The following is a 14979-nucleotide window of genomic DNA, read 5'->3' as shown; positions in this document are numbered from 1 at the left end:
ACTCAAATTTAAAATCAAACAAACAAAAAGCGTGCCTTTGCTCATTAGAGCGACTATCATTATTTTCCTTGAATACGAGTAATGTTTGTGCCCCCCCCCCCCCCATGAATAAAAAAATTAAGGTAAATCACAAAATAATGAAGTTCAGCATTTATTTTTCCTTTGTAAAATGTGAAATAATGCAAATAAAAACTTACATCGTGTAAATCAATGTGCTTCAAAAATATTTCGTAGATTGATTTGACTTTAAAAATCTGCTCAACAACTCCTGCAAGGTCCCCACTTTTCACATGTGTCTGTGACATGTTACCAAAAATTTAACAAATGAAACCCAGAATACACAAAAAAGGTCGCGTCCGAAAATCATTATCTATAGTACTTTAAACACGTGAAATATAGTGACAGTACACACCATCTTAAACCGGTGTGTTGGCTCAGTTGGTAGAGCGTCCGTCTCACAACCGGGAGGTCGGGGGTTCAAACCCCGGCCGCGTCAGACCAAATGACGTTAAAAGATGGGAGTTGCTGCTACCCTGTTTGGCGTTCAACGATTAAAGGGATAGAGCCTCGTCGATCTGGCGCTGCACAGCGGCTGCCGGGCCCACGATCAATTGGGCAAAGCAAATTTTCGGAGTATTTCATTTCATGTCTATTTCGAACAATAAATTATGGATTTATCATTTATCATTTATTAATTTCTCATACACTATGAAGAATTTGTTTGCAAGGGTTAGACCATTCCGAGAAAATCTTGTTTCTGTATTTCTTTTACTTTTTAAATAAATTTTTCAAAAATGTACCATTGTGGATCTAGCCCCTGAAATGGATCCAACCCCTTTTTGATAAAAAGAAAAGTGAATTTTCTTTGGCATTTTGCGAAATGCGACTTTTAGAGCTCTCTGTACCGATAATGTGGACGGACTGGGCTGACCAGGGACAGGAAAAAGGTAGAGAACAACTTTTATGTAATATATAATTATAACAATAAAAATTTCAGCTCGAGCTTCGCACTCGCATAAAATTCCATCCTGTTCATAATTAAATGAAGTGCTTAGAATGTAAAGTTTTCAGGTCGAAATATAAAAAAAAATTAGTTTGCGCTCACACCAATTAATTGTTTTTAACTACCATCTTGTTCATAGTAAAAAAAAAAAAAAGGTGCTTAGAATGTCTAGTGTCCAGTTAGGAATATCAAAATTTTTAGCTCGCTCTTCGCGGTCGCATCAATTAATTATTCAGTTAGAAACCAATTTGTTCATGGTTTTTAAAAGTGCTTAGAATATCCAGATCTTAAGTCGGAATATCAAAAGTTTTAGCTCGCGCTTCGCGCCCGCACGACTGTTTAGATACCCATCCTGTAAAACTGCTTAGAATGTCTAGTGCCAGTTAGGAATATCAAATTTTTTAGCTCGCGCTTCGCGCTCGCATAATTCATTAAGGAAGATACCCATCCTATTCATAATTAAGTGCACAAAATGTATCATTTTAGGTCAAAATTTTTAGAAAAAATTCAGCTCGTGCTTCGCGCTCGCAAATATTATCTTTATAAGACTAAATACTAATTGAAAAAGATGTTCGCTCGCTCGAAAATTAAAAACTGTGAAGTTGATATTTGGGCAATGATTATCAGCCCCCCTTGAAAAAAAATGTGCCTATACGTCCATGCCTACTACCCCTCCCCCACCTTGCTCATTCTTGTCGCTTGCCCCCCCCCCTGACGAAATATGCCAGGTACGCCACTGATTGAGACCAAAATAAAGTAAAATGGATCTAACCACTTTTGCAAATGAGCTCTTCAGGATAGTTTGTTTGCAAAAGGGGTTAGATCCACTTTACACCATTCCAAGAAAATAATTTTGTTATTTCCTCATATATTGCAATATATGAACATAAAATAAATCTGCCTAGCTGTCTTCATATTTTTTATATTTTCCCCCCCAAAAAATTACCTTTGTGGATCTAGCCCCTTTTGCAAACACACTGAAATGGATCTAACCCCTTTTGAAAAAAGGTGAAGTGCCATTTTTGTTCACTTCTAAATGGGAATTTCAACTTTTCTTTGGTATCATCTTATAGAGCTACTAAAAATCTATACATTGAGAAAAAAAATAAAATCAGATTTGATAAAAAAAAACGGATCTAACCCCTTTTTGCAATTGAGCTCTTCATATTATGTGTTCCATCAATGACTCCAAGACGCGAAAATATTAATTCGTGGTCAGCTGTGTTCTTGTAGCTATTCATTCTCAATAATGTTTGTTTTCAGGATTTGTATACATCACATGTACTCGTGAACATCTTCGCAAAGCTAGTCAATGCCATTAACAGTGCGATATTTTCTAGGCATATTATGGACATGCATACAAATAATATTTTCCCAATTTATTTTATATGTTGGAAAAGCGACCATGCATGATATAGGAATATGTGTGTGCCGATACATGAAACCATGATTAAAATATATAATTATAAAAATAAACAATAACGAACAAACAAATAATAAATATCTCACACAAAAATAATAACGTTCTCTGGAGCAGCAAATTGCGTCTAAATGTGTGGCTTGCGATTGTTAAATAGCTTAAATGTATTATATTTCAAATACAGAGAGGCAAGAAAATAATTAGTTAAACCAACTGCGTCGAAAATGTGGTTTTCTCCTAAAGAAAACCCCAACTACAATTTCCTTTCTGTATTTCCACCGTAATCACCACACATTTTTTTTGGTACAAACCGCCTAATTTTTTGAAAGATGCAATGTGATGATTTTTTTCCATTATGAATGGAATTATTGCACCACGATTCTATGAATGAACGTTCTCTCAACGTGGGCGAGGCACCTGCCTTCCGATTGCCATGGGATACAGACTAATCAGCCAATCAGTGCGAAGTCTTTCGAAGGGGGAGGGGTGCAAAACTGACAGTGCCGAAGCACTACTCTCGAGATAATTGGATTGTGTGGAAATCTATGCGCATCGTCGAAATATAGATCGGATAGTGTTCTATATAATTCTGACAAAACCAATTTATTTACATTATTCTAGTGTTTTATGATATTATCATATAGTAGAATGACTTCTTTTCCGAAAAAAATGTGAAATCATGTCAAAATAATCTCCAGTTTATCGTTGCTTTAATGCGGAGGGATATTATGCTGTCACAGCTGGAGAATTACGTACATGTCGCAACATCGCACCAAATACGTACAGCAGCAGTCGACGCATTCTAAACAGCTGTTTTCCAGAACCAATCTCTCTCCATTCCGTTTATGTTGCAGCTGTGAACAAGTCGAAAACCTAAACTTCGTCAAGCATATGGACTTTTTTCTCTTGAAACATACTTTATGCAGTGATTTATAATACTCTTCGTCGCACAACCACTTCGATTCGCACAATTATCCTCAGGAAATTGTGTTTTTTCTCCAGTTTATTATGGCATCAACCGAGTCTGGCGCACGATTTCAGGTGCTTAGCTACCCGCAGGTTGTGCGGTTGGACGAGGTGCTGACAACCCCGGTTGCCGTGCATGGCAGGGGCAACTTCCCAACCTTGGATGTTACTCTCTTGGATTTAGTGGAAAATGTTCGTGAAAAACTGGTTGACAGCAACATTGATGTCCGATGCATTCGATTGAATGGGGGTGCAGCTAGCTATATCTTGAGTACGGATGAGAATCAATCGTACAACGACTTGGATTTGATTTTTGGAGTAGACCTGTCAAAGTTGGAAAACACAGGAATTATCCGTGATGCTGTGTTCGAATGCCTGCTCAACTTTCTCCCCAAGGAAGTTAATAAGGAACGTATGTCATCGTGCACCATGCAGGAAGCTTACACGGAGAAAATGGTGAAAATCTACAATGATAACGACCGCTGGAGCTTGATAAGTCTCCTGAACATGGCCGGCAAGAATATCGAGTTGAAGTTTGTTGATCGAATGAGAAGACAGTTTGAGTTCAGTGTGGATTCCTTCCAGATTGTTCTGGATTCTCTTCTCTTCTTCCGGAAGATATCTGAAGTGCCCATGACCAGGCATTTCTATCCTTCTGTTGTGGGAGAGAGTGTCTTTGGAAACTTTGAGGAAGCCTTGTACCACCTTCACAATAAGTTGATTGCGACGAGAAATCCGGAAGAGATCCGGGGCGGTGGGTTGCTCAAGTACTGCAACCTCTTGTCACGGGACTACAGCCCTGCCTGCGAGGATGAGATAAAAAAGATGGAGAGGTACATGTGTTCTCGATTCTTCATTGACTTCTCAGACGTTCTTCAGCAGCATCAGAAACTTGAAAGCTATCTGAGCACGCACTTTGCGGAAGATGTGGACAAGTACGAATATTTGATAATCCTTCGGAGAGTCATAGATGCCAGCACAGTGTGCCTGATGAGCCATGAGCGTCGGCAGACTCTCAAGCTGATCACGGACTTTGCCCAGAGTGTTCAGTGGTCACTCGCGTTCCAGTCGACCTCAATGAAACCGGTCAATCTGTACTCGCAGCTTCCAGTCACATTCGCGGTGCCGCCACCACCAACATCCCCTACCACCAATCACAGCAACAGCTGGCATTCTGTTGCCGTCCCTTCCCATCATCAACAGTACCACCAACCACACCATCAGCAACAACACTACAACAACAGCAACAGAGGCCAAGGAAGATATCGCAACAACATTCCCTTCAAGTCCCGGCAGGGAAAGAACAATGCCTACAACTCCAGCTACAATGGGAAGCCAAGATTCATTCCTCACATGAATAGCTACAGACATGACCCTAATAATAATAATAATCACAAAAATGAGTTGAGAAATAACAATGTTGATCGTAGGTGGACTAGTTGTTACTAATCAGTGTCCACTAGACTGACTGAAAATGGATACTGACATGTTTTCCTCATTACTTTTTAAGACTATGTGTTATCTCAAATATTTGGAACAGAAAGCTTTAAAAAGGTACTATGGATATTTTTATAGTTGTGTATTGAATAAAATATCCAATGCTGTTTATTCTTGGTTATGACTCAGACTTGCCAATTTATGTTCAGACACGTTAGACAATTTTTTTGTAAAAGGACAATATGAAATGCGTATTCTTGCGCAAACTTTGGTTCCATTCAGATGTTATTTTCCCCTCCCTGCCAACTGATATGTTTGTGGCATATCTGGGTCAGGAGAAGTATTACATTTACATTTGGAAATCATTGCTACAACTTTGAAATGTGCGTGTCTCAGAGCAGAAGGTCGTGTTATGGAATGTGATGTCTTACAGTTACATAGTATGTTCATGTACATTTGTTCGAACCCCAGGCACAGACAGTGCCATGATTCCTCGAAATACATGTAATGGGGGTCCAAATTTGCATATTGACATGGGCTAAGTTTCAGGTTGATTTTGCATGAATAATGTGCAGTAAAGCTTGAAATAGCTAAGGTATTCCAAACTTCTCAGTGAAGGTGCACAAGACAGTTGTGCATTTAATTGATGGCTGGCAATTGCATTAGTATTATGAACTTCTCTGTTCACAAAACTTACCGGTACAATTCTGTCAGTTCAAATGGTTCTAAAGCATTGATTTTGAAATCATTATATATCTGTCTATCAGTTCATTGAAATGTACATGCATCATCTCAAATTTAGGTACCTTACTGTCATATTTTTCAGAAAGGAAATTTGTAATTTTTGGGACCAAGAATTGAATAAATAGAATATTTAGAACAGAAAAGTATCCTCACTCTTAGTTTTAAATTGCACAGTGAGCGGTCAAAATCTTTAACAGTGACATTGCAATTTTATAGTGTGTAGGCTTTATGGTATTTACCTTTGCACTTCTATATATGCAGGTGAAGGCCCATGGAAATTCCAACAAACTTACTCTAAAATGGGGAATTTTCTCTTCAGGTCTTGTTTCAACATGCATTACATGTGTCAATATCGGGATAACCATGATGATTGCAAAACAGGTCATATTGACTGACTGAGTATTAGAAGCAGAAGGTCTTTCATCAACTGCTGTGAAACAATAGGTATTCCTTCCCTTTTAATTCTGAACTGACAGTTGGTATGATTGCACAACAAGCCCCCCCTTACACAAGCAATCCAGGAAGCTTATGTACATAATGAATGGGTTTAAAGGTCTGGATTGTGCAATGTTTCTGTTGTGTGTCCATGGTTGAATGGACCTTGGCCTGTGAGGGGCTTCAGACAGCCACATATAGAACTCAGCAAAGTAGACCCTCCCTTAGCCCTTGTCAAGCAAACAACAGGTACTTCTCACTTGTACAATATGGTCTGTGATAAAGTGTGTGGGTGAACTGGGGACTGAAGACTAGTGTTTGTGGTTTCATGGGTCCATGGTGGTTTTTATTAAAGTGCCTTGTAACGTTTCTCAGAATTAGCAGAGATCATTTTCTGTATAAGCTTCAAATCCTATTGGTCTTAGTCCTGGAAAGTTTTTTTTCTTTTTGTAAATCGTAAAATCCACCTCATAATTTTACATACAGTACAGTACTGGTGAATGAAGTAATCATTGATTAAATGTAGGCCCAAATCTTCATATCTGTTGCAAACTTATTTGTTCTTTGCCCACATAATCAGAACATAATTGTCCTAAATTCTAAAAATACAATCAGGAATGTTATCAAGCTGTTTATGCATGCTGGACATATGAACATTTTACAACCATGGTATTGGTATTAAGTGGTATTCACATGTCAAAAATGTAGGCTTCATGTCGGCCTACAGCTTTAATTATTTTTAGAGCCCACTTTTCAAAAGATGCTGGAGATGAAACATTAAGGTTTAAAAGGAAAGCATTTCCTTGTAAAATTAGGCTACTACTGCAAGGGAGGGAATTGTTTATGGCTTCAATCTAAATTTCCTAGATTTTTTTTTTCCAAATTCATCAATGATAATAAACAATTTAAACGGTTATCCTATACATGTACAGTGAAGGCTTAGAAATCAAGAAAATCTACTTTTAGATTTTACAGCCTAGTGCTGCTTGTAAACAGAGCATCTTATTACAGTTTGATGGTTGATTGGATATTAACCAAGGTAACATGTACTAGAAGAGGTTTTAAGAGATCATGAAAAATCAAAGGAAGAAAAGAAAATGCAGTTTCAGACATTGACAAGCAGCTTACCCTTTGATGCACTCTCAACTATACAATACACAAACAGATAGGTTTAAGAATGGAGCTAATATGGAATAGGTCCATGGTTTAAAGGGGAAGTTCACCCTGAAGAAAACTTTGTTGGAAAAATAGCAGAAAAAATAGTAAAAAATATTGGTGAAGGTTTGAGGAAAATCCGTTAAAGAATAAGAAAGTTATTAGAGTTCAAAGTTTTGGATTTGTGACGTCATAAACGAGCAGCTGCCCCATGTGTTATGTAATATAAAATGCATAAATTTCAAATTTTATATGGTTGCTGATGACTTAATTTTGTTTTCTATTCATGATCGGGTGTGAAATGATTTGTCTATTGATATACAAAAGGTACAGTAAAAACCATTTTCAATTTTCTGAGAAAATGAAATTTCATTGATTTTTTACCATTCGCTATGTAGGAATGCTGCTCGCATATGACGTCACAAATCAAATAATTGAAATTCTAATAACTTTTTAATTATTTGATGAATTTTTCTCAAACCTTCGGCAATATTTTTTATTATTTTTTCTGCTATTTTTACAATAAACTTTTTGTCAGGGTGAACTTCCCCTTTAAGGTATTAAGGGGTTTTGTGTTCACTCTAGTGTAAAACCAGGGGAGTCAAAGAGTCCCTGGTAAAACATTTTTACACAAATCAGCATTCAAATATCAATGACCAGTTTAACTTAAGAGATGGGTTTTGGCTTTGAATAGTTTGTTTTCCTTGAAGAAGCTTGAACTTTCTGACAGACTTGAGGTTGACAGATGAACTCCCAGCTTTTTTTTTATGTACATGTATCACGTCACAATGTGACAGTTTCAAACAGGTGGCTTGTTGTAAACATGGCTTGCAGAATTGCAGGGGATTGAAGTGTATGAACAAGGGAGTTGGAAGTAGATGAGCCAAGGTACTTAACCAAGGAATAAGGGGGGGGGGGTATTAAGACCTGAACTACATTCTCTGCTTTACAGTAGGTGGTTTCAAACCGCCTCGATCACAAGAATCCCCGTTAAATTACGAGAACTTTTTTAGGCTGAAAAATACCCATTAATTATTCCTGCATTCACACCGCCCTGAAACATACCCTTCGGGATAAGTTCCTGAAGTTACGAGCATGCGCAGTATGGTCTGATAAGCAGCAAGGCGCGAAATTCAAAATCACTAGCCCAGCAGCAACCCATGCACGGCGCCGCACCCAACGACACGCTGGGCTAAAAGTTCCCGTAATTTGCTTTCAGACCGCCAAAATACCCACGACCTTGGAAAAATCCCCGCGAAAGTTCTCGTAATTTCGCCAAGTACCTACTATTTATCGGGTATTTTCTTTCGGGGATATTACGCGTAGTTTGCTTTCAGACCGCCAAAATACCTGGTATTTTCTGATCGGGGTAAATTTCCCGATCAGAGAATACCTGGAACTGGCGAACTTCGAGGCGGTCTGAAACCATCTACTATGTAGGGCATTGCTCAATGGCTTAAAGGTCAAGTCCACCTCAGAAATGCTTAACTCTGTGTTTCTATACAATGTACATGTAGCATATATTGTTCACCTATGGGCTATTGAAGACTAATCTGTGCGGTTGAGCAAGGATGATTAATTTGAAGTCTTAAAAAAAAAAAAGCCGCAACTTGCAAAATGAGAATCCAGATTTTTATGTCAGTGTCACAGAAATTAGGATTCTTTTAAAAGCAATATCACTGAAACAGAGACCAATTTCATGTGCAACTGTGAAAATTATGTACTCATGTGCGTCTATTTAATTGCAAGGTACATGTAGTTGTTATCTTTGTATGTACATGTAGTTATGCTTTTGTTGGTGGTTTTTGTAGCCTTTTTTTTGGAAAGGGTGTCTGATCAGTTAATGTTCTTGATTCACAATTTCAATTCTCCCGGAGCAGCTGTGAATACGTGTGAGTGTTTGTACATATGTAAGAAAATATTGAAAATGCAGGTTTGCCCTCCAAATGCTCAACCCTACATGTAGAATATGAAGTTCAGCAGTAAAATTACTCTCTTATGCTTTTCATCTGAGGCCAGGTCAGATCAGATTTTATATTTCATATTAAATAATAGAAATCAATTTTTTTTTTTTTACTGAGGCCGTTTGGACATATTTTCACAGCTTTTCATTTTCTCCTGAAGTCTGAAATTGCACTTATGGTTGGTATTCAAATCGATCATGATCAATGTTTTGGGGAAAACCCATATATCATGAAACTAGACCTCATTAGTAATATTAGAATTGTTTGCTTTTGAAATACAGGTGTTGTATGATTTTGTTCAGCATATTGGTCCAACATGGAATGACGGATATTGATAGCATTTTTCATGAATGTAAATAATTTGTCTCGGGTGTGTGATGAAGGTTTGAAAATACTTCAGGAAGGAATGAATATGCACTGATAAAGAGGGTTGGTTACTCAAGTAGACTATATTTTCTTTCACAAATTCTGTTTATTTTTTCTGATTCCACCTTCTTCATTGAAATTATGTACATTTATTGTACATGCATGTCTTTGTCAGATTATTTGGTAAGTTATGACATGTCTTTGGGTTTTTTTTTCACCCTTCCTGTGCATTTGATTGTATTTGCTGGGCTATTTTTTAAAGAGAATTTGAAAGTATTAGTGATAGAAAAATGGTCTACATATCAAATTTGTATTGAAAATTAATGAGCTTCGCTACTATGAGGGCACATAGATTGTTGAATATATATGCAAAGAGAAAGGATGTTGATACAGATTGCATATATAGATGTGCTGTGTACATTATGTAAAATCTTTTTTTTTTTGGTACAAGTTACCTATCTTTATTTAGGATTTGCAAGAGTAAATATTTCGATGATTTCTGGAAAGTTGCCAGTTGTGGGCAAATTTTGTATGCAAGAGCATCTGAGGGCCTACATATCAAGTGCTAGAATTTTACTCCAAGTGTAGCACTTTGACATTATGAGCAGTAACTGTAAATTATTTTAAATGACAGTATCTCTTCCTTTCTGGGCTTAGATATCCGTCTTACAAAGAGTTACGATTGATCCGATCAATCGCAACTATGGATGGCCAGCAAAGTCAACATATAAAATGCATATTTTGTTTTTAAAAAATACTAGATATGAATGTATATATCCATAAATTCATTGATTTCTTGACAATTTGGTGCGTTCTTTGTTTTACAAAGGACATTTTGCAAATCTCCATTAGACAAAATTATGAATATGATGGAATTCCATAGAGTTACGATTGATTGGATCAATTGAAACTCTTTGTAAGACGGGGCCCTGAGCTTCCAAATGTTGTCTGTGTGAAGAGATGATGGATGATGCAAGTAGGCCACCAGACAAAGATGACATTCAGCATTTTGGTAATAGTAGTTGTGTTCATGCTCAATATTATGTTGAGAAGCCCTGGTTTCAAAAACTTGAAATCACGAAGCTATCATAATCCCTTGAAAAAGAAGTTGATACAATTTGTGAAGTGCCCTGTACTCAGATACACAGTGATGGGTTGAGAATCAGAAATGCTCCTTTATCTATGGTGGAAGGACAGGCAGACTAATAATTTATTTTTGCAAACCTGTATGTTGATTTTTTTTCTGTTCTGTCATATTCAAATTATCATACTACCTCAGCAATCCTACTGGATACCCATCTGCAGAACTAGTTTCTTCTCAAAAGTACTCGACTCAGAAAAAAAAAGTCCTTAAATCACAGACTCTGATGTACATGTACGGAAATCAATGGTTAACGATAGCATGCAAGAAAATAATAAAATATCCCACCCTCCCCTATGACCAAAACAGGAGAGAGAAAACATAATCAATGTATGCAGTTATGCAGTGGCAGAGGGGAGGGGGTTAATTTGTCCAGTATTTATCTACAGAGACAATCATTGTAAATTGATAAAAATTATGTGTATTAATTGCTGTATCTGTATGCCTGAAGCAAATACATTGTACCTGATTTATTGATGGTCTAATAAATGAATAAAATGTACTTTATTTTCAGAATTTTGTACATTTGTACAAATTGTACATGTATTTGAACAAAAAAGAAAATCAAAAGATACATGTACAGTGTATATAAAGTTACAGAGTAAGCTGGCATGTTGTGTAAGAAGTTTAATACCCATACTGTACATACACAATATACAGTTTACTTTTTGTAATATACATGTAGTTTGTGGACAGGCAAAAGCTGCTTTAGAACATGAAAGTACATGTACACAAAGGTGTTTTTTCTATAATATTCTTTTGTTTTTAGAACTATAGCTGCCTTCTTGGCTCTCAACACTTGAAACTTGTTGGGTTATTATGCTTTTTGCATTCCTTTTTCAGTACTATACTTTCGTGTTGCATTTTACTGTTTCATGTTGAATTATAATGTAACAATTTTTAATTTTAACTGATGTTCTCTTAATATGCAGTTGTAGTGTAAACGTCAGGAATTTATTCTGATTCTTTTTAGAACAGTGTAAAAGGAATCAAAGAATACAAAATGGATGACTTTAAAAAGGATTTACAGGACGTTGTGTCATGAAACTTGTCCCTGTGTGCTGAATATGCCTGATATCAATGGTGAATACCATGGCAACAATAGTCAACCCCCATTCAAAATCAAAGGAAATAATTACCATGCAAGTTGTTATTGCTTGCAACCTTTAATATCAGTGGGAAGTTTAAATGCAACAGTCCCCGCCCTTAGATAAGACGTACAAAACAATGATGTCATGATTATGGCGTGCTATAAGTTTGTGATTTGATTCTTGTCTGAGTCATCGAATCAGAATATTTTTTGAAGTGGACTTCATAGTAAGGAGAACGACTGGGCAATTATGAACAGAGTTAAACTAGCGATTCTTACATAATGGCTTTCATTAGTATGCTAACATTATGTGAATGTGGAAAAGGTGTGTCAGAAATACTTGACTATGGTGCAAAAAAGCGAATCCATTAAGGAGGCTTGAGAAATGTGTAAAACTTGAAAAAAGAAAAATTTATTTGTTTCTAGTATAATTTTTTCTCGCACTTTTGTTTCATTTGCTTTGTCATCCGTATATAAATACCTTTTTCAATTTCTTCCCATATTGTTATATAGGCCTAGTTTGTTCGTTTTAATAATGATCCACGTTTTTCGTGGAACATTTTACGCTTTATCGAGTCTCTTGTATATATGGAATGTTTCTCGTGATATTCAATAATTAAGTATCATTGTTTGAAGTTCCACCCGATTGAGCGATAGTGGAGGTTGTTAAAATGACAATACCGAATTCGAATATAAACTATGGTGCCTTGAATTTGTTCAGAGAAAAGGAAGTGTGTCAAAAATTCAGTGTAATAATTCCTTATATTGTCATATGGGTTTGTCTATAATGTATCATAGGCCTATAGGCCCTAAATACCAACATGAAGTATAACTAAATGCAGTTGAATAGCCTTTATTTCAAGATTAATTCAAAGACAACTCTGACTTCATTAGAAGTAAGATATTAATATCCATCTTTAAATTCGATAAAAAATTGATTTAGCAGGTCACAATTTGTTTAATAAAAAAAACTTCAGTCTGTATAAAAGTATTACACATTCTTTGCGAGATAATCTGTTTATATATATGCCTTGTCCATGTTTTTCTGTTTCTGTAAAGCTGTATAGTTAATGATATTATTCTATATTTTTGTGCATTATTTTGAACTTACCTGTTCTCATACATGACACCTATCCAGGTTATATTTTTATTTCTGGAGATGAAAAAAAAAGTTATTTTATGTTAAACTTAAAGGAGGGAGTCAATGTGGTATCAATTCTGATTATGCTCTACATTCATTCTTCCTTGGAGAAGTTATAGAAAATAAACTAAAATGTCGAAAAAAAATAATAAAAACTCCAAAAAACGACAGATAAAAACATATTTCTATAGATGCGTTTGCGTTTTTCATTTCTTCCGAATCTCGATGGATATACATGTATGAAAGGGGATATAGAGAAAGACAGGGAGAGGGTGAGAGAGAGAGGGAGGCAGAGAGAAAAAGACAGGGGGGGGGGGCTCGACTGCCATGTTTTGCATGAATATAACAAAAATGAAAGTGAAAAGCATGAATGAGAGGCTTGCTGGGGATCACATTTAGTCTCCCCAGACCTATTGAGAGGCCTATTAGTATTATGCTATGTAAATTTATTTCATTTCTTGGTGAAATGCAGGGTGGTGATACATCATACATGTCAATCAAATTCAAACATTTTGATTTGTTTCACACACTGTAATCGTCTGCATATATCCTTGGTTAAATGATATTGATGCATACTAGTAGGCCTGTCTACCTTGATGCATCAATATAAATTTTGAAGTTGAATTTGATCACGGTAGTGTCCGTCGGCTTCAGAGGGGCGGGGGGGGGGGGGTAGTGATAAAAGTAGAAAGCGGATTGTGTGTTGAAATAGGGTCCATGTTTATGTTGAAGAATTGAAGTCCATGTTTGTCGAAGAATTGGCATTATGGAAAGAATTTGATCCCGCTGTCAGACGCCCTAAATTCTCGTACATTCTAATGATGCACCAAGTAAATACCTATTCATTGTGTAAATAGAAACCACGGTACAAAATAAAATCTGTCCGAGGGGGCAGGTCACCACTGCACTACACGTATTTAGTTTCTCACCCCCCCCCCCCCTCGTAATATTTCTCCGCGAGGCCCCTCGCTATCAACATACATGCAAATAGAAGGAAATTGTTGCTTGGCCAATCATGCATCTCTTTTTACAATGGTACCTGATCATATAGGGCAAGGAGAGGCATGGGGATTGATGGTTTGAAACTCATGAAGAGAAGCGAGGGTGAAGAGAGAGAGAGAGAGGGGGTGGGGGCAAGGCGACCAAAAACAGCAATATCTTTGGGGCCCCATTGCAAGATCCTATATATCTGATATAATGCTGATCAATGGAGGGGGCTTCTCGCACTTATCTTGATATATCTTGAGTTACTTGCCGGAGTACGATCATGTCCTTAGTTCTTCTTACAGACACCCCCCCCCCCCCCCACGGTCACATGCCCTGATTTAATTTGAAACTCATTTGATCAATAAATTGGTCTTCACGCAAGACTAGCACTAAACTTGATGTTTCATTTCTCTTTCATACACACAAGACATTGTAGGTTGCGCAATCAGACCAATCAAAACGAGTGAAGGATTAATTTGCACAGCAGACATACCCTCGACCTACCCCCCCCCCCCCCCCCCGCCTCGTATGAGCCCTTTCCACTCCATAATTCCACGTAAATCTGATTTCTAAACCCATCCCCCCTCCCTCACTCTTTCCATGATCTTCATTATAGTACCATGGAAAACCAGAGATAACACCTCTCTCCAATTAAGGAGTGTGTCAAGGATTGACCGGGGAGGGGAGGGGGGGGGGGGGAGCAGAGGCAAACAAAATACGTCAAGCTCAGCAATATCGAAAGCCATTGCTAAAAAACATCCAAATAGAGCCCCTGGGCCCCCTGTCGCCGCCCCTGTCTGTCTAGAATAATTATCCTCCTCTTGGTAGTCTGTTTTATCTAATTTGAGCTTAGTATAATTTACAAATTTAAATATCGTGCAAAGAAACTTTTAAAGAAAAAAAGGAAAATATATAATTTTTCCTATGCTATAAGAGGCCAATTATTGATTTGAATATGTATTGAATATGTTTTATGGTTAAACATGCAAAATCGCTAACCATAATCTGTCAACTATTATCTGTAAGGGCCTCGATATTTCTGTACATCTCTCAGGGGCCGCAAAGGGGGGGGGGCTGGAGGGGGGCTTCAGCCCCCCAGTTTTTTCCAAAACCATGTACAAAAACGTAAA

General features: G+C 37.1%; 1 protein-coding gene across 1 annotated transcript; it reads left to right on the top strand.

Moving 5' to 3' along the window:
• Positions 1 to 3194: 3194 nt before the first annotated feature.
• Positions 3195 to 13015, top strand: LOC129259079 (terminal nucleotidyltransferase 5C-like). Its single transcript, XM_054897346.2, has one exon. The coding sequence runs from the start codon at positions 3432 to 3434 to the stop codon at positions 4836 to 4838; it is 1407 nt and encodes a 468-aa protein (XP_054753321.1). The 5' UTR covers positions 3195 to 3431; the 3' UTR covers positions 4839 to 13015.
• Positions 13016 to 14979: the final 1964 nt, after the last annotated feature.

This window comes from Lytechinus pictus, chromosome 4 (assembly GCF_037042905.1).
Source record: "Lytechinus pictus isolate F3 Inbred chromosome 4, Lp3.0, whole genome shotgun sequence".
NCBI classification, from domain to species: Eukaryota; Metazoa; Echinodermata; class Echinoidea; order Temnopleuroida; family Toxopneustidae; genus Lytechinus; species Lytechinus pictus.
This window is presented reverse-complemented; position numbering and strand designations above follow the sequence as displayed.

Bases quoted from the DNA above. Each gene is read 5' to 3' on its own strand.
- LOC129259079 (XM_054897346.2), top strand. From the start codon at position 3,432: ATGGCATCAACCGAGTCTGGCGCACGATTTCAGGTGCTTAGCTACCCG.